The sequence below is a fragment of the Bombus affinis genome, chromosome 1 (genome assembly GCF_024516045.1).
Source record: "Bombus affinis isolate iyBomAffi1 chromosome 1, iyBomAffi1.2, whole genome shotgun sequence".
Lineage (NCBI taxonomy): Eukaryota > Metazoa > Arthropoda > Insecta > Hymenoptera > Apidae > Bombus > Bombus affinis.
Genome location: NC_066344.1, coordinates 10,804,309 through 10,828,896, shown reverse-complemented (window position 1 = coordinate 10,828,896; position 24,588 = coordinate 10,804,309). Strand labels below are relative to the sequence as shown.

At 43.7% G+C, this 24,588-nt stretch overlaps 1 protein-coding gene across 4 annotated transcripts in view; it reads left to right on the top strand.

Moving 5' to 3' along the window:
* Window positions 1-24,588, top strand: part of LOC126917106 (discoidin domain-containing receptor 2-like) — a 134,653-nt gene that overhangs the window by 89,817 nt on the left and 20,248 nt on the right. For all 4 annotated transcript variants that reach the window (XM_050723587.1, XM_050723576.1, XM_050723566.1 and 1 more), the window contains 3 exons: window positions 3,624-3,755; window positions 14,756-14,861; window positions 21,401-21,632. In XM_050723587.1, coding sequence (XP_050579544.1) covers window positions 3,680-3,755; window positions 14,756-14,861; window positions 21,401-21,632 — 414 coding nt within the window. In that variant the 5' untranslated portion in view covers window positions 3,624-3,679. The remainder of the gene's footprint in view (window positions 1-3,623; window positions 3,756-14,755; window positions 14,862-21,400; window positions 21,633-24,588) is intronic.

Below are 24,588 nucleotides of genomic sequence, written 5' to 3'. Positions count from 1 at the left end.
ATGCGCTAATTCTAGCGTGCTTCTTCGAATAGGGGTGGAGCCACGTTCATTTGGCTCATTGGGTAGATAGGTATTAAAAGATGACGTTTTGGTTCCTTTGGAAGTTGGAGAATTATTACAGGGATTTGAACATGTAAGAGCGCGCTGTTTCTTGGAATTTTTTGATTCGATCCATTGGTAAAGATATATATAATTTTTTTAAATGCTTTACATTCTACATTTATGCAACAAATAATACTAAATGTATTATAGAATGTTTGACATAAAGTGTTTAGTTTATCGAAAGACAAAATATAACAAAATGGAAAATATCCGATGCTACTACGAATATACTATATAAAATATAACTTATTATTATAATACTAAGGAATATGATAATAAAATTATAGGATATTTAAAAACATGTAATGTATGTAGATAATTTTCAATAGATTAACTGTGATTAGATTAAAACGTTATTTGATCGCGTAATTAAATAATTGATCGCACTAGAATTCTCTATAAAGTTGATAGCAACGGTAATGGTTACTTTATTCTCGCTTTACCCAATCAAGGTTTTATTCCGTGGTTGAATTCCGTGACTCATTCTCTAACTATTGCAGTTAATGAGACATATCGGGGAAAATAAAAGTCTCGCGAACTTGTAGGGGTAGTTTTACTCCGCTACAATGAACATACGGTCCCCGGGTATCGAGGAAGTTTCATCGAAATCGGAATTATCGAATCGAAAAACGCCTCTATATTGTTGTATCTCTTCTTTTTCCTCGAGCAACGAGGGTAGAATGTCGAACGCGATCGCGGAGGATTTTCGTGGTTGTTGAGGAAATGATTAAAAAACTTACAACTACTAATGGGATGGCCGACGTTTTAGGATTTATCGATGGTAGCGAGTGCGTCATATTTTTCACCGAGGTGAAACTACTCGTGGGTGGAGGGAAACTAGTTTGGATACAAATTTTTCCCCGTGCTCCAGAGTTTCTCGACGAGCCCCGGTTAACGATCCAGAAACGTCGGTAGCGTGGGGAACTTGCACGGTCGTTTATATGCCTGTACGCGAGTTCTGCTACTTTTTTCATGGCCCCCCTTCCTCGGTCGCCTCCATTACGGGAGCGTGTCTTTTCAAGAAAATCGCGGCTGTTCTGCAAAACGACCGTGCAAACGGTCTCGAGCGGTAGGAACTCGCCTTCGTTTTAATTGCGCTCAAATTAGTGGAACCAGACTTACAGAAGCCCGTCTAGGTAAAATCTTATTACAGTCTCAGCGTGAAACGCGAGGATATTCAATAGATTTTCGAATAGAGGAGCGGTAAGACACGATTGTAGAGCATGTTTTTCTAAAGTCTCTAATCCTTTTCTTCGCCTGTAGAAAGTCTGGTACAGCAAGAAGGCGAATTCCGTACTTTTAATTTAGTTTCTGCGGAAAAACAGACTTCTGTGTTCGGTCGTGCTATAAATCAGGGACGCGACTAGCAGAAGAACGTCGAACACGTTAAAAGAAAGAGTCGGGTTTATGAACGATGGGTTATTTAAGAAGAAGGAAACGGCGAATAACGTGGAAATCGAGCGTCCAGAGTGAAGTACAAGGGCACTTTATGTAGCGACCCGCGGTAAAAGGGCGAAGGTGCTGCTTCAGCGGATGAGAGATGGCTGTGTGCGTATCCGTAGGAACAAACCGAGCCACTAAATCCACATGATTTCTCCGTTTCCAGGCCCCCGTATCGTCGTCTGAGAGATTTACAGAAGACGTTATGTCGACGCCAATGCTGGAAATAGCGCAAACCGTACCGTTTCAACTAGCGACTATAAACTCACCCCTTCCAGTGATTCCTCGCTCGTTTTCTAGATATAGATTTCACGATTGAAATTTATATTGTTGGAATCGGTGCTCGTAGGAATTCCCCAGGTCGCGTTATTTTCATCTAAAATTACTAGAGCAGGTTGAAAAGTTCCCCTCGAAATTGGAGAGTTTCTCTCTAATGACTCCACGGTCGTCTGGCGGTCGCGTCGGGTGGTAACACGAAAATCAGACAGACGGGATCGATATTGCGCTCGCGAGAGTAGAACAGAACGGTACGTTGAGCACGAAGCGTTCTAAATAGATCCCGCGGCCGTGACCAATGATTAATCGCGCGTCACGGTGAATTCAAGCAGTCGACGAACGGAACGAGTGCACGAGTCTACGACACGGTCTGTTGCACCGACTCGAGTAACTCGAGCTTCGATGCACCCTATGACCTTAATTACTGCGTCGACTAATCGATCCTCCGCATTGTGATCGTACTATCCCCGACACCGGTACCAACGTAACCGCTTCATGCTGAATGGTATCTTAATTGCCGGTCGGATAATCCGATTCAGCCACTTAATCGATTATGCGCCTCTATGGAGCTGTCGCAGCCGCATTCACCGAATCTTGATGGAATTTCCCCATTTACCGATTAAGTAGAATACCGTTCCCGGATGGCCAATGTACAAGTACACACACAAACACACGCATTACGTACATATACACGCATACATGAAAGAGAAGAGTTACGGATTGCCGAGACGATTTCTGGCAGACGATCGACCCTCCCGATCTCTCAACGACGACTTCATTAAAATCACTCGGCTTACCCTTTTTTCCACGGTCCTCTAACGATATCCAAAGAATTACCTGTGGAATTCTCGTCTCGCCCGAAGAGAAAGGTTCAAGATTATTCGCGATGGTAGCCGCGATATACACCGTGGAGAAGAAGGCAAGAAACGCGTCATCGAGCCGAGATTTTTTCCATGGGTCATTGAATAACGAGCTACGCACGAAAGGGGGTCCCTAAACTTGCCAGATAAGCATCGCAAAGTAGTTGGTAGCTAAAGGAACTGCCGTTAATTAGCCAAAAAGTGAAGGCTCGCCTATGCTCTCTCCGGTAGGATCCCCCCTTGCTTTTTTCTCCGCTACGCGCCACGACGGCACCACTGTGAATAAAGTACAGTCCTGCCTCTTCCACATCCTCCTCTCCTTGGCTCCCTCGCGTGGCTCACCCTCCTTTAGTCTCATCCGGTACACACGAGTTTCGCCCCCTCGTTCAAGACAAGAACAACCAGCCCAAAGGGCCCCACGGGCGTTCTCCGTACCTTCTCTCTCGCTCCTGTTATCTTTCATGCTGCACTAGCTCTTTTTCCCCTCTTCTTCTCCCTTCCCTCTTACTCACTCATTCTTCTTCTCCTTTCAACGTCCGAACTCCCGATCCTAATCTCGATAATGACGCGTAATGGCTGCTGGCGTGAATGTAGCTCTTTGTTCGTGGCTGCTGTACCGGTCGTATATCTGTCCGGTGCGAGAGCCGCGCCATTTCACCCCGGCGAAAAGCACGGGGAGCTCGAAACGGCCGTTTGCAGCCTGTTTTTCTACGTTTACCATGATCCTCGTTCCTCGTACCCCACCCGGATCGGTCGCCGGTTCCCGAGAAGTTACGTTTAATTGCTTTCTTCCAGTCTCAACCCGCTATCGTTAGCGTAGTCGTGATTTCGTCCTTCTTGCGGGGCAACCTTTGTAATTTTGCTTCTTTCTCTATAATTTTGTTGTTTTTCTTACAACAAGTATATACTACTTTCTCATTTACTTCTTGATGTTCGTTCTTGCAGATACGGTTATGAAAGTTCGATGACCAGTGGATAGCGGACCATCCATCGACGCCACTATGGACTACCTGCAGACGTGCCTCATCTTCTACCTATTGATCCTCTGTTTCTGTGGAGGACGAACTATAGACATATGTGAGTATATATGTGCACGTAAAAATGGTAGATCTCTGTGACGAAATGATCGAGTATGTCGCCGAAATCGATGATGCTTAATGATTCTGGCGTCGCTCATCTCACGCCTAGCTAGACGGTTCTCAATTAAACGTAATTGACGTTAAGACAGCGATTGGTAAAAAATAAACAGCGCGCCAGAGCTGTCGACGTTACCGAGAATCCTTTATTGATAATTAACCAGACGAATTAAGATCCTACAATAGCCTATTCCCGGAAAAAACGTACGAAACATCTTCATATTATCTTTATTTAATTTCAATAATTCTTAAAAGGTGAAATTAGTGCACGCTGTATATTATCTGTGGTTTTTCCTTTCTTTTTATTGCCTTACTGTCTGATATCAAAAAACTTACGCTCGTTACGAAACAAATAAGTTGATAAATAACAAAACAGAACCCTTTTTCGATAACCTTAATGTTACGTATGACAAATCCATATTATTGGTATTCGTACGGAAAGTATTTGTACAATCATATAATTTGATACGTAGTTTCTACTTAGGTCTAATTGATTATTACGCAAATGACATAAACGCAATGGTGTGCAAATACTTTGTAACTACTCTGTTTAAGATTGATCCATTAAACAGCTTTCCAGCAGAATAACTAGCAGAAAAAGGATAAGTTACCAGCTACAAAATAGGTAACAATCAAGTAAAGTAGAACTACCCGACGTCCTTAACCAGCCAATTGATTCGAAACGAGCTCCGGGTAGCATAAGACGCGTACTCGAGCGAACCGTGTGCGGTTGTCTTCGACGGCGTATGTTACTCGTCCCGGTGGCAGAAAATCGATGCCACCTTCCCCGTTTCTCCGTGGTGCGAGGTAGAAATACGTGTTTACATCCGAGACCATAATTCTCTTTGGTGGTAACAGGCTCTGCCCGTTCGGGACGGCCGATAAAAACAGGCGCGACCGAGAAAACGGATCCCTCGCGACACCCTCCGGGGTTGTTCCGCTTCGACCCCCGTCGCCACGCATTTAAACCACCGTTTCTACTCGGCTTGCTTTCCATCCCATTGACTTCGGATACGAAGTCGACCCCGCGTCAGGTAAACAGGCCGAGGAAACTTGCAAAGTATCCAGCAAGGAGTTCCGGTCCGTGAAGAAAGGCTTTTACGTACTCGTTCGTGAAATCGGGCCCGCGAACCCCGACTACGAAACGTATCTCGCACCCCCGAGGCTGAAACTCCGCCGCCTGGCGAACGTACCAAGAGCGCGAAAGATGGATGGCCTTGGCGTTTCGGTCTGGTTACGCGTCTCTCAGCCTCTCCACGATACACGTAACAGTTTTAGAAAGAAATAAATCTACGCCCGGCGGAATGTTTAATGGAGTGGGCGGATGCGCGTTTTTGCCGAAACCACGGGGTGGGAAGGAGAAGGTGCGAGGCGTTCTTGCGAGCGAACATTGAAATTTATCGCGACGCTCTAACGTTGGGAATCGCCATGGGCAAACATCCACTGAGACGTTTTGAACGATGTGGCCATTACGTTGTATAAGAACCAATAACACGAGACGACGATTTCTACAGATTCTAGCGTTTGTTGGTGGATCGAGCGATAAGTAGAAATGGAGGATTCGCAGGTTCGAAGCAATGAAATCAGAGAGAATTATCCGAGAGAGAATTCCATCACGACCGAGGCCTAGAAACTTCGCCGCAACCCACCTCGTCTACTCTAGAATTCAATCACGCCTCTAAACTTGGGCGCAGCCGTATATACCAACGTGGCCGTTTCGATCTTCGCGAACGTGCAATAAAACGCGGGTAAAGACACGACGTTCCGCAGCGTCGTTCCATTTCCAGTGACAAGCTTGGCTCGTTTCTCCAAATTTAATAAGCGAGCGGATCGTAAGTCGGTCTCTGGCGACGCGAGCGGAAACGATAAGTAACGATCGACGAAAATATAAATAGCGTGTCGGGTCGACGAAAGCTGGTTTAGGAAGGGCACCAGGGGAAACCGTAGCGACGAGGGAGCGGAGATACTCGGCCCTCCTGCGGTGAGTGAACTTGTACGTCGAACCGCGTTGGTAAATTCGCGGTTGTGTTAAGCGGGCCAGCCGACGGCGAAGAGGACGAGAGCCGAAGAGGTGGAAGGGCTGCGGGCCAGTTAAAGCGCGCATAAATTGCGATGTTAATGTTGCCTGCGATACATAAACATGTTGTACGTCGGTCGGATTGCGGTTTGCGCGCGATGCACGCGTAACGCCAGCTTGCACACAGGCGCGTGCACGCACTCGCGCGGAGGTGGGGAATCGAGCCGGTAGTCGCGTTTGGTTTCGCGTACTCGATTCACCGAGTGTACCTCGACTACCGGCCGCGTGTGCAAACCTGCGTGTGCAGAGGCTCCGTGGAGCCGAGCCACGCGACACGCCTGTGTCCGTCTTGCGTGCGCCACTGGACATGATTCGTGAAGCTGCCGCGAGAAAACGAGCAAACGACGATACGCGCCTTCCTCGGTTACCCGTGATTGCTGGCTACCGCTGCAATTTTCTTTGCTCTTTCCTTCATGGGAATTGAGATGATGCGGGTGATTGTGGTTTTCATTGCAAACGATTGATTCAAACGAATACATTTACAGTAGTAAATAAGTACAATAAATAGCAAAGAAAATCATGTTGATCTTTCAAATCTATTTTTCCTTTTGTAGAAATTAAGCATCAGAGCAAACAAGTTTGCCCAAGCTTTTAATAGATATTTATGCAAGGAGGTGCCACCTGCGCATAATACCATTCTGCCGACCACACCTATTTAACGCGATCACAAAAACAAAGGTATTTGTTCGGAAGAAGTTAGAAAACGATGAAGGAAGTTGAAAGAGCTACGATAATTTACCACCACGGAGCGCCAACTTCGTCTTTATCACTTTTTTCCTACCTTTCTTACGGAAAGAGCTACGCCCCGTTCCATTCGCATGAATCATGTGCTTCATTCGTGGGAACGAGGCGCGAAGAAAGCGCTTTATTTTGAGAACTTACTTTTCAATGCACCATCTGACACTCACGTTTCTTATCTCCCTTCCGGCTTAATCATCTCAATACAAATCAACCATCGCTTTCAATCGCACTACTGTAACATCCGGTAATTCCTTACCTAGCACGAACATCGAATTCAATTGCCCCCTGATAACAATAACATCTATCCAAACGTACAGTTCACCGCATAAACGTCTAACGATCAAGCGTTCTCACGTGCATGTGTATACACACACACGTATAATGTGTTTGTACGTGTGTGTGTATGTGTGTATGTGTATACGTCCCTACATATCGTCGACGACAGTAGGAGCAGTACACGAGCGTGTCCAGGGTGGGTGAATCGTTACGCGAAGCCCTCTTGCGTTATGGCATTGTCATCGGCCCATTGCCTCCCTCGAATCCCCATGACCCCTCTGCCCTTCCAATTATCCACAGATCCATTAGTTACGCGCGCATCGTTGATGAAATTGTCGACGTATTAACATAACCGAGCGACAATTAAAGCGTTATGGCGGAGCCGGCATACCGTGCTGATTTTAGGCTGGCACATTGGAATTTTACCGGTGGACAGCATCTTAAGAATCTCTGGAATTCGGGCGTAATTTTTTAATTGAAATGAGTCAGTGGTGTTGGAGGTGGAGCGGATCGCGTCACGTGTGATCCTCGAGCGTTCAGAATTTCCGGCGAATTCAACACATTCCACGGCAAAAGGGTCGAGTCTCGAGATTCCAGCCACCTTCGATTCTCGCTGGCCCCGTTGGTCAGGAATTGTGAAACTAACTTCAACAGTGTGTTACACGTATATACGTTAACTTTGAACATGAATGGAATTTCGTGGGCGTGTGTCGGTCCATGTAGAACGGCAAACCTAGCCTTTACTTTTGTATATCGTTTTCTGTTTAAGAATGGAGGTAGAGGAAGAGGTTCTGTTGGAATTGCTTAGGTTTTTGTACGCTGTTTTTCTGATAGTGTAGAAGGAGAGTTACATAACGAATTCCATTTGTGAGCAACGCTTTCGTAGTTAATATAGTCATCTCTTCTTATTACATCGTCGCATAAACGAGCTACTCAGAAGCAAAATTAATCAACTCCACTTTCTCAAAATATCTTGCTTTTATCCATAATATAGGTGAAATTAATTATCCGTAATAGATGCACTTTATCACTTTACTTCCTGTGTAATATTGTTAGCGTTCTGAAAATATTTTTCTGAGTGTTAAATTTAAAACAATACAAATTTTTGCGATTGAGTTTTCACCAAAGTACGGACAGCTTGTTAGATAAATAACAACCGATCGTGGAAAACGCCGAAAAAGACATCGTTATTTCCTTGAACAAAGTTTAATCTCACCCGGCAACATCCTCCGTCATGGCGATCTTACGGACCCGCAGATTTCGAAACAGCGAACCGAAGCTGCAGACAGACCGACACGTCCGTCACAACACGCCGCGGCAGTGATCGTTGCAATTTGTCACGGCTTTGTACGGGTCGCGGCGTCATTAACACCGCGCGCGTCTCTACTTTCGCGGAGTTTGTTTAAACGTCGAATCGCTGGCACGACAAAGGGGCCGTCGAGCTGCACGTGTGCGTCGTATGTCTCTCGAATATAAAATCCAGCCCGCGTAAACATTCCCAAGCGAACGTCCCGACATCTGTTCGCTCGGCCTGGTTCGCGCGACTCCGTCCGGCTTGATCACGTGCCAGAAGCGAGTCGTTCGCGCTCGTCTTTCTCTCACACGTCTACACACGCGTCTAATGATCACGTTAAATCGTCCGGTGTCGGGCAATCGACTTAACCGACTCCTTCGTTGCCGTATTCAGAGAAACTCGGAAAGGACGAATCGAAGGAAGAAGGAAGAGAGAGAGAGAGAATAGACAGGGTGAAGGGACGTCGACTGTCAAACGTCGACGTCGGGTGTAATAATCCTCGACTTTCGACCTCGAAGGGCGGCCGTCAATCCGACGTTGGATCTGTATTTTCATAAGTCTAGGCCGCGAGAGCAAACACTATATTTCCTGGGTCGAGTGTCGTCTCCGAAGGGTTGAAACCCTTCCTCTGTTCGGTCTACATCTCGCACGTGATTGCGGAGGAATCGAAGGAAGAGTCTTTTCTTAAAGGGTGCCGTCTAGGAATTCCGACTTTAAAGCGACGCTCTGTTGAACTTTAACGTATTTGGCATACGCGTATTTTCACAAGATTGTTGCCAGTAGTCATAACCTGTACTTCGTGTATTTCATAAATTAACAATGTTAATCTATGATTATTTTATGTTTTAGGTACGTTATTCCGCGATTCTATTCTTCGCGCATAATTCAATCCAATCGAATCCAATACTTTTTCAATCGCAGTTCGAGAATTGATTGACAAATCGTAGATCTTAATTAGGCTTAGGCGACCCAAAGTCGTCGTAACTCAACGTCTAGGTTACCATAATCTTGAATATGTTGAAGAGTAGAAAAATAGATAATAAAGTATACATGTTCGATAGAAAAAATTCTACTTTTCCTTTAACCCAATTACACGAACCACTTTACAGGTGAGACTATATCCAAAATTAGTTAAACGCGAACGTCTTGCGGAGACACGATAAACCAGCTCGACATATCACGGTGCTATAACGAAGAGAACGCTGGAGGTCAGAAACACGAGTCTCGGCCAGCGGCGACGTAGGTTCGCTTTTGATAAATCCAGGCCACGAAGGCGAGCGTAACACATGCTCACCACGAGGCACGCACGCATAAAAGGGGTTGCAGCTCCCCTGAGAAGTAAGCGCTGCACGCAACTCGAGACGGTGATTTCAAGACAGCGGGGATGGGTCACGCCTGAGGGGTAGTTATAGCGAAGGGTCGGCTTGCGGAGAAGGGTGCAAAAAGACCGCGGACGTGGAAGGAGGGCATGGGATGGGTCATGAGGCAAAAGGGGGACGAAAGGGCCGTGTAAAAGTAGTACTTCCGTTTCTCCAGCCGCCCCGGCGCCACAACGACGAGCATGCGCCCTCGCGGACTCGAGCCGCGTTATCTTCCGGCTGCAACGACTGTTTGTTTTCTCTGAAAGAAACGAAAATGGTTTCGACGATATCGTGGAAAACCATGTTTTGGTGTTCGTGGCGTTCACGGAAAGAGTGCACTTAAGTAGGGTTCCCGAGGGGCGAGTCATCGTCTGACGTGGTCGTCACTCTTACAAACATTCATTCTAATTTCGCCTGGCCCTGACGAGAAAGACAGAGTTTCAAAGTAACTATGGGGAATAAGGAAAAAGAATACCACAGGTGTCCACCTGCTAATTCCGTTAAGTAAATAAACCCAACTAGGCGTTGTCATAATACGGCAATTAAGGAGGGACGTACTATTACCGCGCTACGGGATACGCCTTCTTCTGCTCGTCCTCCTTTCCATCATTCCTGGCGCTTTGTAATTTCGGGTTTTCTTGGTTTATACAAACTTTTTGGGCATTTAAATTTTTTGCATCATGAGTTGTTATGTCGGTGATTATCAGTATAGGATGGTAATTGGACGAGTAATTTTACGAGGAATACGCGATAGCATAAGGTGAATGCCTCTTCATTCCGGAATCCATTAACGGTTATTTGGTGAGGGATTTAGTTCAGCAGGTTTTCGGGATTTCGATTAGCCCAGGGAGCCGGTGCTTCCGGATATGAAAAATAGTAATCCGTAAGTGAGTCATGATTTATGCTGTAATATCGTGCCGTAATAAGGTGGGGCGCTTAATATGTTTTTCGCGAAATACCCGGAGAGTAATTAATTTACATTCACGCCCGGTGGAGGAGGGAGGCGCGCAGCAAAGGGAGAAACAAACGAGGTGTGGGATGGAGAAGGAGAATCAACAGCGGCGTGGCCACGACCACGACCCTCTCGTACATCGTCATTAATAATAATTGTAGAGTTAACAAAGGCGGGCCAAGGTGGAATTATTAAATCCGTCGAGATAGAAAATCTCCGTTGTTAGCCAGGCATTTCGCCGATCTCGCTTTTCCTTTTCGTTTCTTTCGCCGGCTAACGAAAACCTACCACCCCCCTCTCTTTGCTTCGTCTAATTCGCTTAATATCCTGCTCGCGGCCGTACCGGAGGCAACAAATCTTCGTGAAGCTCGCTGGATTCGTAACGATTCCGTATAATTCTTGTTTTCGTTTCTCCTTCGAGGTTCAAAGTGTCGCATAAATTATTTAAATCGTCGAAATCAACTTGCCCCGGGGACGATAATACCTCGCGCAGGGTGTCTGGTTTCTCGACGAACGGTTTCGTTCGACTTCTCCGGAAGCTGACGGGTTCCTGAAGAAGACGCTTACTGACGTGGATAGGCGAAAGAAGCGGTTATCAATTTGACAGTGACGCTGTTAAGAGAGGAAGAAGGAGGTCCAGATGGCGTAGAAAAGAGAGGAGTCGCGAGGAGGGGTTGCGAAGGCATTCAATTTCCCTCTTCTCGCGGATGGAGGGCGGCACACACCCTTCCGTTCGGAGCTGTCACTCCGCGAGAGTTATGGTCGCCGAATGAGTGGCTGGGGCGGGCCAAACGTCGCATAACTTACTTCTTCTTCTCTCGTTTCTCTGCTCTTTTCCAGGATGTCTATAAATACAGGGATCGAACCTGCCTACCGCTTTACCGTCCGTCACTGGTCCCTTCGTTGTTCCTGCGGGATCCTTTCGTCGATAGGACGAGAAAAGGGGAACCGATATCAGCGTGTAAACGATCGTAATCGCTTGAGAATGTCGATCGATTTGTTTTATTCCCATTTACTTAGGGGTTCAGGGATCTTTCTTCTTTTCAGTTGAAGCGAGGGTTGTTTTTCAATGAAATTTGTTATCTATACGATTGGTATTTGGTTTTCGGTGGAAACTTTGTTCTTTTTTTTTATCCAATTTAAGTTGATTAAGCGTTTCAGAGTAATCCAATTTCCGTCGAGGGATAGGAGTAGGAGGCATGCTATCTATGGTTTCGGTTGAGTCACGAGATACAAGTGGTCTGTCCAATCTCTCACTTTATTTTTACTAACTACACTTGAATCACGAAGACTGGCGTGTTTGTTCGAATGTGTCCTGTAATCTGGCGTCTGTGTTTTCTTTTCTCCTGTCACTCCTTCATAACAAGGCTTTTCTCTAATCACTCTCTTAAATACCTCCTCCGTAGTTCCCCCTTTCCCTTCCTGTCGCTCGCGGTGTCTAAACAATCAATCTCTCGTTCCTCGGTTTCAACTTGTCTCGTGCTCCATTAAGCAAATGGCATTTCTAAGTTCTACATACTTTATTTCCTTCAACGAAAAGACCTTTTAAAATAATAATTACAACGAAGAGAGGAACAGCGACTTGCAATCAATACTATATCGTAAAAAAAATTCGCCACTGTCGATGTTTCCGTCAAAAAAGGGAAGGGAAAAAATATAAAAAAGGTTCATAAATTCGTCAAAATACCGGTTCGGTTGGGTGTACGGTCCAGCGGCAAAGTAAGAACGATTACGCTGAAAGGATTTCGTTGTAAAATCGCGTAGCGCTGGCCGACGAGTTCCCGCCAGGGGGAAAGAAAGGAAAAAACCGGCGGCGAAGAAATTTCATATGGCAAAAACGGTGTTGTAAGCGCGCCGGTTCAACTCCCGGGAACAAGTGGCTCCATGTAGAGGAGTTAATTACCAGAAATAAGCAGCCGCCGAGTCGTAAAACTCGTACGAGACCGCGACCTACGCTCGGAACCGGGCGTATATCTCGTTAAAAATTTATTTACGTGGAAAGTTCGTCTAGCGAATTAAGACTTGCTGGTGCTCGCGAAAAACGCGTCGCGTCGCTGCGACCGGCGGACAGCTTGTCGCCGGATATAAGACAGAAAATGGAAATGACGAGTACGGATCAATATTTTGAGATAGAGTTTGATTTTCGACTTTAGTCAGCTTTTTCAGAAACCACTCGCGAATAGAATAGTACCAGAGGAATAAAAAGAAAAGAAAAAGAAAAAGGACGAGAGAGTTCTCGCTCCTAGGAATGGGAAACATTACATCGCTTAATTGCTGTTATTAAAATCATTGGAATTCATTTTGAAAGTGTAAAAGAATCAACCTTTTAACCAGGGAAGATTAGTCGCGTCTCTTGGACGTAATCCTAATTGAAACCCATCTTTTTAAGTTTCTTTCGATTTGTTCGAAAATAACTAACTGAAATTGATTTGCCTTTATCAATGGTTAATTATATGATCGTAAGAATTTCTGATTAAAAAAATCGCTCAATCAACAGAGGTTAAGGAACGTATAATATAAACTTCCATTAAAAGAAACTTCTTCATTATCCTACACGTTGGATTCACATTCCACACAAACATCTCTTCTCGTCCACTCGTTCAACGACAATTCCACGAAACACCTCGACGTTATAATTAACGGCACGACTCTTCCAAATAATTAAAGCCCTCGAATAGTCTCTGAAACTGTTTGTGTATCCAGGCGGTCGTGAATTTAAGATGTTGGAGGCAGCAAACGATCGTGATAGTAATTGACGCTCTCGTAGCTTGAGGAAACGGCTGTCGTTGGCCACCGTGTTCCGACGAATCCAATCCTCCTCCGCACACGGGTTTATCGAGCTCTCGCCACAAACGGTGGACGCGTCCGTTTCTCTGCCACGGTTTCCCACTAAACGCTCGTATATTATCCTCGTATTCCCGAGAAGTCCGATTTCACGCGTTCGAGTAAACAGATCCGCTTTGATGGTCTCTCCCCCCCGTTGAAGGTGGCGGAGAGAGGATGATGCTCGTTTTTATCCGCACGACGACGGCTCGATCCGGTCGCGTGTTCCCGCACCGTTGCGAAAACCAGTTCAGACGTGTAATTTCGGGTCGTCGAAAATGTTTCTCGCGCCTCCGGACTGGTGATTGAAAAGCGTTTCTTGGTATCGTGCCACGGTGTATCGCAATTATCGCTGGGCCGCAACATCGTCCGGAGAAAAATACGACGTGCCTCCCTGTTTCACCGCCTCGTAATCACGCGCCAGTTGGTTCGAGGCTGCGCACAGGCAACCTCATGCCTGTTTGAGACGTGTAATGAACGCTCGATGAACCGTACACGGTGTTCGCCCGAAAATAACGGCGCGAAACTCGCGGATATCATCTGACGATGGAACGTCCCGTCGAAAACATATGGTGGACTCTTGCCACGCTCTTTTCATATACATCTGAAGTTTATGGTTAAAGTACATACTTGTACTGTTGTACTTTTAAGGGCGATTACCGGTACTTATACGGCGATTGTTGTGGTTCAAGTATGTCTAAGAGTGTTTAATCGCTTGCATTCAGGTTATAAGATACGTGTAAATACCTGAAAGGCATGCGCACGTGTAAATATGTTTTGTTCTTTTCTATTCTAAAACCGGGATTTTATTGTTTTAAATTGTTGAATTTTGTAATTGATTACCATTTTCCAATTTAATTTTCGACTTGAAGAGAAATGAATCAGTTCGATGTTATAGTATAATGACATGAACCATTCAGAAACTACATTGATCAACTGCGTAAATTAAGAAATATAGAAAAGCGATGATATTATGGATACTACTTTTAAAATTTACTATTATCCATTGATGAACGAATTTATGGAATCGAGTCATTTGTTTCTCAACAATCAATTATCAATGGTATAATGAAATTAAGAAATGAAAAAAGGTGGAGTCGATCAGTTTAGCTTTCAAGAGGCTTATTATATTAATAATAACTCGGTAATAAACAAATCAAACAAGATTAAATTTATAAAAAAGAAATATGAATTTTAACGAACAGAGATGTATGAATAATAGTACAAAACAAACATGCTAATAATTTGACTAGAATGTTACTATACACGAGCACAAAGGAACGTGTTCAAATTAATATTATGATTGTTCCGAACAATTAAAGCGTTCGTGCAGTAATCACACCCTTCTTCAGGGCTAAAATACGCGTGGAACGAATACGGACGTGTATATAATCAAAGCAATTTCCTTTGTTTGCAGCACAATGCATCGCACCCCTAGGGATGGAATCTGGTGCGATTCCCGATGCAGACATCACAGCGAGTTCGAGTTTCGATAGCGGAAACGTCGGGCCACATCACGGACGGTGAGTGAATTACCGTGTATTACCGTCTCGTTTATAGAACGCATTATGCAGATGCGATGCAATACACATTCGGAAATATGATAAAATTAACCCCTTTGTGCGCTGCGCCTGTCCAACAGAGATGCAATTTCCCAAAATCAGTGCGCTTCGTTAGGCGATCTATTCGGGAATGAATTGTAGCGATCTACACGACGAAAGATTCTATTATGTTCCATGAGAGAATTCGAAAATTGTTTCGATACTACAATAGTATGCGCGATATTACACGAAATTTCATCAAGATTGAAAAACTTCCTTTAAAAAATTTATCTCGATATGTCATTTGCTGATCCTTCAGACAATGTTAGTTTTCGCTATATAGCTGTATCTTCTCTAGTCGACGAATAAGATAAAACGACTTGTTTGTTTTAAACAAGTCGTTGGGAGCCACGTTGATCAAATCCACGCTTTTAGAAAATTTTCAATTACCCAGTTTAACTTTCCAGGGTACAATATAACATCCCTTTACAGAAATAATTAGTCTATTACTAAATACATGGAGTTTACGAGTAAAATTACCGAGCAGTTAAATAGGAATAATGATCAGAAATCGTAAAACAAAATTAACCTGTAATCATCCTTTTGAAAGGATGCTACCTAAGTATGAAGAATCAGAGACTTTAATTATCCTAACCTAAACCCTTACTCCCACCTAAACGAAATTTGTTTTTACGCTCTAAATTCCATCTAAAATTATATGACCTACATTTCAGATTCCACTCTGAATCTTCCCAGTGAGTCATCTAATAACATTGTCTCCCGAAATCATGTCTGAAGTAGATCGAGTATAATTCACTATGAAATTTGTCAATAAGATAAATAATATAGATGCGTTTTTTTCCGGACGCAAAGGATTTATCAAGCGAGTTGATGGACAGCTTAAAACGCGATGCAGATTGATGCGCGAGCGCGATTGTGCGGCGGAGAGTTTGACGACAGAAAAAGAAAACTAGTCTCTGCTCGTGCGGCACGATAACATTTCTGACTGTGAATGCTTTCTACGGCTTAAACGGATGATCCTCTTCCTGTCCGTCATCCTGTCTACGACCGAGATAGCTCACGATCGGGACTCGACCCCGGTCACCGTATTAATCACCGACTACTAAACTGCACGTCTAATTCGGCCTTCAAGCCGCAATGAGGATTAATGACGCGGGATGTCCCGCATGCACAGCCATTTGTATCGAACGTTCCGAAGCTCTTAGGCATCGTTAACGTGGACTCCGCGTATTCCTTTGATTATACGTGCCAGCTAATTACCATTCCAAAGAGAGCATTCCACCGGGTTTGCCAGATATAGACAGAATGCCCGAATTACGATGCTGCGAGACAAGGACCACCAGCGATGTTAACAAACCGAGGTTTGCGAATCGTTTACCAAAGAAGAAATCCTCCTTTACGGGAATCTTAACGATCCACGACGTCATCTGAAATCGTTATCGAGTCGTTTCACCAAGTATAAATTTCCATTGAAAAATGTTGAGAATATAAAATTAATTAAAGGTAATATACGATAGTTGTCTTGGGTTTAGGAATGATTTTTTTGTGGAATTAAAAATTTATATTTTCCAGAAATATGAATTGTTAGAATTTCACGGAGAGTAAATTTGCATTAAAAGAACCGGAGAGTATACAATTAATTAAGGTTAATATACGACAGTTGTTTTAGACTTGGAAATAATTTTCTTATGGAAATAAAAATTTGTATTTTCTGAAAAAAATGAAAGTATTATAGCGAATAAAGGTTGACAGAAATTCATGAGCAGAATATCAAAATATTACAAGATTCTTTTGAAAGAGATGGAAAATAGGATTCTTAAGAAAAACGAAAAGAGGATGAGTTTGCTAGTTTTGTCCGTTTTACATGCATCCTATTCAAAGAAGAAATATTTTATTAACGCGAGTGACATTTACGAACTTCTTTGATAGCAATGGGTGGTCCTTGGCTTTTAAGCGTCACCGTGGGATTCAGAGAAACACGACGAGGAGGCGTGAACATGTTTATGGTCCGGGGAATTTCGTTGAAAAGCTGCATTAATGCCAGTACGATAATTGGAAGTTTAACGTGTAAGAAGGTATCTGCGACGTTTCCTTTTTTCTCTATTCTTTCCTTTTTTTTTCTCGGCCATGATATAAAGCAAGGAAAGCCTTTTCGATGCAATACCGATATCGTCGCTTGTGCACACACTCTTTACCGGTAGAGACCGTCTAGACCTTCTTCAACAGCACTTCCATGGCTTCCTGATACTGCGGGCTTCCCGGTGAATACCCTATTTACCCCATACGACTCCCGTTTACCCTAAAATACGCGAATCTAACTCGTATTACGTGTACATGGCTTACCTTTTCGTGAAACGTACGTACATTTCGCTCTCGAATATTTCTGTCTACCCCATGGACTTCTACATTACCATACATTTTGTCGCAGGAACTCTTACAAATTCTAACCGACTTATCGGGGAATTATCGGATGAAATAATTGTCTAGTTTAAAAAAATATTTTACTTACACATATTTATACACTTCGAATTGTATTATATATTTGATGATGACAATATAGAAGTAATTAGTTGACACTAATCTCTAGCTCTATTTCGTATATCTCCGAATCGTCTTAATTAAGTGGCTCTAACTAATTTCCTGATTATATGATTATATTATTTCTTAAATATGATCTCGAATATTTACGGGCACTTTACTTTTTAATTGCTTCAGAATCATTTAAAATCTCTTGTTCTTGGATATATTGCTTAAACATTTAATCTTTTCATTTTCTTTATTGGAGAAAAAAAATCCAAAGTGAAAAAGTCAAAGAAACATATTCACTTTCCTTTCATCCACTTTCCGAGAGGACCGCAAACCTCACGTACGAAAAGGTAATCCAAAACCCTGGTCGCTCTCCGGAAGCAAACAACAAAAAGCTAGGAGCCTGGTAAACTTCGCAAGGAACGAAAAAGAAATCCGACGCGTGTAAATAAGAGAGCAAGCACAGCTCCCAACCTCCGAGTACCCGTCGTTTGTCTTCGCGTTCGTGCGCGGCTCGTTCGCGTGCCCGCTCGAGTACAACGTCGCTCCGGGTCCAGGGTCGGCACGTTCACGAAAGAACGTTTTCATCGAGGCGATCCGAGGTGGATCAGCGAGATCGCAGAGAGTGAAATAGCTACGGAAGCTGGCTTCTTCTTGTCGCCGGGAGCAACAAATCATCCCGAAGAATCCGGACGGATCGTAAGTTCTCTTTTTCGAAGAGGAGCTTCGAGAAGTGTCTCGCCGCTGGCTCGCGTTCGACAAACCATTCCTCTCGATAATCGACCCGTTCGTCTCAGCGATGTCGCGCTTTCGACGATTTCGCCGACGTAGCTCGAACCGTTCTCGTGGCTAAAGTCCGCGTAATCGTCCGGCTAGAGATTTATCACGGGAGCCGGGTGGCACGAGCGAAGCCGCGGAATGTCTTTGATGCCCTGAACTGTATCAAAGTGGCAGCCAAGGCAGTTCGAGCTCACTTAATGGGCTATGAGTTATGGTCTTTCGCTGTGCTGGATGTATCCTCTCCCTCTTTCGCGCCTACCCTCCGCGCCTTCCTATTTACCTTACTGATGCTTCTCTTTCCTTCCTTGCCCTTCTTCTTCGCTCTCTCGTTCATCCGTCTGTGTACTCCCTTTTATCCCCGGCTCGTTCTTTTCGACGACGCACCCACAGTTTCTTCGTTCTCCTCTACGAAAGAGGGGTTCGTTCACTCGTTCAGGGACAAGGCCGCTTTTACCAGGGCCCCGCGTCAAAGCGACGCTTAAAATTCTGACGCTGCAGAGAGGCTGCCATGACAGCCTCACCTCTTTATTGCGAATACTTTCGCCGACGTATATAACTCTGGACCCCTGGCGAATTCGTTCGGCTCGGCCTACTCTTCTGGTTCCTCGCGCTCTTCCCTCTGCTTCCGTTCGCGTTCCCAACCGTTCGAGACACCGGCGGCTTCTTTGCGCACTTTGGGGCGGTGCTGTTCGAAAGTAATCTTGGCCCGAGAAGGCCTGACGGCGAGAAAGAGAGTGTTCTCGTTTTTTATTGTTGAAATTGAGTTTCAAAGTGACTAGCGAGGGAACGTGTTTGTTGCTCGCGTCAAAGGCGAAACACGGGAAGTTCGATTTTGGGGAAAGGTAAACGCAGTGAACGGTTGCGCTTGTAGGGTAAACTTAGAGTAACTACTTTCTCTGCAAACTGTGTGAGAAATGTAGGAAATTGAACAACTGTGTTTCTCTTTCGTTTAGCGCGTCTCTCCACGAGATGATTTTTAATTTGTTGGAGAGTTTTGCATTTTATAAGACTTACCAGAGAAACGAATATTTCCTCCAAGTTTTAATTCTTTTCTGAAAGCTCTAATTATGTCGTAATTATAATTCCAACCAAAAGATTAAAAAATCTCGTGAGAAGTTGCTTGGGTATTTTAAAATATGTATAAGAACGAATCAACATCAGACGTCTAATTTTAGTAATGCATAAAATACACAAATTACATTAACGTACAAACACTTGCTGATATATTATGTTTCGTCCGATTCACAATAAGAGAAGATAAATCAATTATCAACGACTCTTAAAAGGATGAATTTCTCGTATCTATTTTAATTAATAATTACAAGTAATACAACGCGTGATACTTGAAAGGAAAATTTCCCAAATTCTTGCCCTTAACTTGATCGTAAATTTCGTTATTAATAAAAATACCAGTTGTAAGAGTATTAATCTCCTTGAACGCTTGATCGATTCATCAAAGACTAAAATTCCTTACAAAAGACATCTTTCATATTTTACGTCTCTGTTTAACTAGCACCTAAAAAGCGCTATACAGAACAAAACAACGATGAACAGTTAATAAAAACAACAACAATGGTCAAGTGAGATGTTTCTGAACGCCGACCGAATACAAATGTATACGGACTCGTGAATTCCTTTCGATTTTCTTGGCGATCGAATCGGTGCCAACATTCCTCTCTGCGCGCGTTTTTCACGACAATCACGGACTCTCTATACTAGTCTATAGAGAAGAAAGGGAGCTTTTTAATGCCGTAGACGAAAGGTATGTGCGAATACAATTATTAGCCGGCTCTCGAAGAGTGGCTTCCCCGTTCTCTGGCGTACTCGCTCCAGCTCATCTTTAATTCATGCCATCCAGTGGCTCGACTCGATCGATAAATTATAATTTCACCCCGTATCGGCCCGGCAGAGGTGACGGTTATCCGTCAGCTACCGGCTGGATCACGTATTTATACGATTTCCTTTCCCGCGACGATGTAACATTTCCGATTATACCGTCATCCTCTCTTTACCCGCCGCCTTATCGGTAGATTCTTATCGGCACGTCAATTGCGACTTGCAACGTTCGCATACGATTGTGCGAATACTGCGACGAAAAGGCGTCGTGAATATGTACGATGTGTGTACGGGGGACTCGATTCACTGTAATTGCCGACTTTGCGAAATCCCGGAGGCTACCTGCAAACGTTGAACACTATTTGCGCGAAATGAGCGGATGTCTCGGGCGTCTGATAAATATTTTGTACATATTACGATCATTTACATAATATATTAATTCTATCTTACGGAAAGTTGGAAATTTATCGGTTCGCGTGGTTGTATTTTTAATAAGAATGTTCATGGATATAACCATCATCTGCGTACGTCACGCTTATTTCTTTTTTAATTTTAGAATTTATGGATCCTTGTGTGCCGTTTTTTAAAAAGAATATTTACGGATACCACGATCATCCGCATACGTTGCTCTGATTTTTTTGATACTTGAAAATTTATGAGATCGCGTTTGACGCGTAATAAGAATATTTAATATTTATGGATTATCACAATTATACGCTATCCTTATTTTTTACAACTTGAGAATTTATGGGCTCGTGGTTGTTATTTGTAAAAAAAGGTGTATCACATTTATGGATATCACAATTACTCGTACATGTTCTCTTCATTTTTCTAAAACTTGAAAACTACCAGTTCGTGGTGGTTGTTTAAACGAATGTATACTATACGTATCACGATCGCTTACATACTTTGTTGTTATCCTATAAAACATGGGCGTCTTTCGATTTCTGGTTGTCGTGAAAAAGGAGCATGGAAAGGTAAAACCAAGGGAAAGTAGCACATCGAATAGTTCAAATATCAATTACGTTACTTAAACATTCCGACGTCGGTTCTCCGTGTACATAGCCCATATTCGTGGCATGAAAATTAAATTACACACCGAAATTCCCAAAGAGACCCAGAAAAAGTCTCCTGTTTTCCTACAATCTACATCGACCGCAGTTTCCCCGGAAATGTTTTAGCATTCTCGTTTCCCTGGATTAAAGAAATAAGCTAAAAAAATTTACCTTGGAAGAACAGCGGAACAACGAGAACGCAATAGAAACAGGAAGAAGAGCTAAAAAAAAAAAAAAAAAAAAAAGAAAAAGAGAGAAGAAATAGGAGGCTGATAATCTCAGAGCAAATATTTACTCTTGCAGGTTGAGGCAAGAGAGCCACGGAGGTGCTTGGTGTCCAAAGCAGCAGATCACGACGGAACCACGCGAGTGGTTGGAAATCGATCTTCACACGGTCCACATGATCACTGCCACCGGCACTCAGGGACGCTTTGGCAACGGCCAAGGTGTCGAATACTCGGAGGCGTACATGCTGGAGTATTGGAGGCCGAAGCTCGGCAAATGGGTTCGATACAGGGATGTTCGGGGCGAGGAGGTAAGTAATCGCGTCGTTTCAAAGGTGTCGCGATAATTGACCGGCTTACAGGCGTCGAGAGGTGTCGATTGCACTTTCTATTAGGCGAGTATCTAAGTAGCTTTCCCGTTACGTCGAAAGAAGTATCCAGGAAAGAGAAAACGAAAGTACGAAGCTTCGAACAGGAAAAGGAGAAAATTCTTCCTCTGGTCCCTTTTTAGAAGACAGTTATAAACTGTCGCGTGTTGTCGGAAGTCGGGAATCGTACAGTTCCTAACCTTTCCGGCAAGCCGTTCGATTAAATGAACGAGTAGAGAATTGACGTTGAGTTGAGAGAAATTTACGATGGCACGTTTGTTGTCTGACAGGAAATAGAGAAATCTATTTAGGTCAATGAACAAAGATAAGTTCGTGGTTTCTGTGATTTTGTTCGAATCCGTGTAGTTCGATGAAGTTGATAGCGTACGGTGGAATGGACGAAAAAATTATATTCCAACTTCTATCCCGTCCGTTCAGAATTCGTGTGAATATCTTACATTTCAAGACACAGATATAACAGACTCGTAACGAAATAACTAGGAAATAAAAGCGATGAAAGATGCTCAATTTGTACAGAAAATTAGCCAGTATCCTAATACTTACGACAGATAATATATGTCTTGCTCACCGCGATTCGTAATTCTATTCTATTAGGATATCAAATAATAAAAAAAAGAACTCTTTCACGTCAAACCTAGCGATGCTTCCTAAAAACGCTCGAAGAGCAACGCGTAAGGAACAGAAAGTGAGAGGTCAGTTAACGATCAATACGTGTGTTTGGCATTCGCGGTCATGGGAGCCACGTACACGGCACACAAGAGGCGCATAATTCAATTCAATTAACCGGTCGCAACAATTTAGCGGCGGGGCGAGATCCACGCGAGAGGTCGCGCGTAAGCGGAATCGCGGTGGTTAAATTTAGTCGGCGCGCGAGTATACGCGTAAAACGAGCAGAACACTGTGGATTATTGGGAATGATTTGTGGCGGTTGTCCGCGGGTCCATGTGTAGACAGTGCGCTGGGTCCTGGTAACTAAACCGTGACGTTAACAAGACGTAAATCTCGGACGCAATATGCTCCGCCTTGAAAATGGTCCCGCGGTTCTGCTTCGATGGCAATTTACTAGAATAGATCGGTAACCGTGAACTCGGCGACTTTAATTAGCAACACTCGACAATAGAAGGCGGCGGTCGTTCATTTATTACCACCATGAGAAATATAGGTATGTCCTCTACCGCGTTACTCGTTCGAGAATCCTGTGAATTCTACGGGCGGAGAGAAGAGGAGAACCGGGTTGACGTCGATGAATGAACTGTCCTTCGCGCGTACCGGCCACGCGTCTGCCAGGAATTCCGACCGTTGACGTGGGTGTTATAAGTCTGCGCTGCATGCGAAACGTATATTATATTCGCCACATGCTTGGAATGTTTTCGAGCAACACAGGAAGATACGTCCCTTTAATATATGCGAGTGTAAACGTTCCTTTGGTTCTCGAAAAAATTTCTTTTTTATCAGTTGTTAAGGATAGAAATAGAAATATTTTTCTGTCGTTGATTTTTCAAAGGAATATATTAAAATTCGGGTTAGATTCAAAACAAGTATATCGTTTAGTCCAGTACGACGTTACGAGTATGGAATACCAAATGCGGAGGAATAAACTAAACGATCGCGTTTTAACTAGAAATTTTTATGACCACGGAATTACAAATAAATTTCAATTATTTGTAATGTAAATGTGGTACATTCAAGATTTCTGAATAGAGAAATTATTATGTCCAAAGGATTGACGATCTCAAAGATCAGGTAATAATTTTACGGTTACCAGGTTAAGAGTCCATCCACGTCCTTCGCAAGGAAAGAAACATTCTCAACATAGATCTCGATCGAAGAAAAAGTAGTCGAAGCGATTCATTGAAGTTGCGAAGTTAACCACCGGTAGCCTACTCCACGTTGGTACGGAATAAATACCAGCCAGCTAGAACTTAGTGACATTGTTTTCGGTTGCACCGTGCGATTTATCATCGTCGTTGAAAAAGGAGAAAAGGTGGAAAAGGAGGAAACGACTAGGTGGTTCCGCAAAGAACTTCCCTTGTTTCGTGATATTTGTTCTGAAGAGCGATGGGGGGACCAATATAAGTCATTTCGCCTTGTCGACGATAACATTATTTTCGAGCCGCGTATTTTTATTTTATTTCCTGACGGATAAGACGCGGACGTTTATTCCGACTGGTCGTGATTCTTGAGACCAGCAAACGGACGAAAGGTGAAGAAGGGCGGAAGGGAGGGAGGATGAAAAGCCAGGAAAGGAAGAGAAAAAAAATTGAAAGATGAAAAAGAAGAAAGGAAAGAAGGAGGTGAACGTCCAGTCGACGAGGTGGATTTCCTTGGAAGTTAGTACGTAGAGAGGGTGCTTCGAGCTTATTTGTATAGGAGGGTGGATCAATAAAACGAGGGAAGGGAAAGTCGTCGCGTGCTTGCTCGCGGGTCAGACGATTTCGACTCACCTACATAGGCGTACATGGCTTGAATAGCCGAGGTCGATCGAACCTACCAAGCCGCGCATCGCACGAAGGTCGAACTCGACAAAATTTAACCACCCTTATTCAACCATCGCGACTCCATTTACATGCCGCGGCGAAATAACCTTCCAGGCATCGAGAATATTTTTCTCTTGGAAAAAGAACTTTCTGGCACGCACTTTCTTCTTGTTAACAGGGTGTTGGAAAAGGCAGTGAAAGTGTTCGTGGAAGAAAAACTGCCGTCCTCTTGTACCTGTCAAGTTTTTTCCTTCAAACTTTCTGCTTCCGGTCGCTGTATAATTACAGATTTCTTTCAAATTCAACATTAAAATGATCTTGGTAATCTATAGTAACGCGATAGTCTATATCGTTCGTATTCGCACACTATCATAATGATCATCGGTTGTCGGTAGTATTAG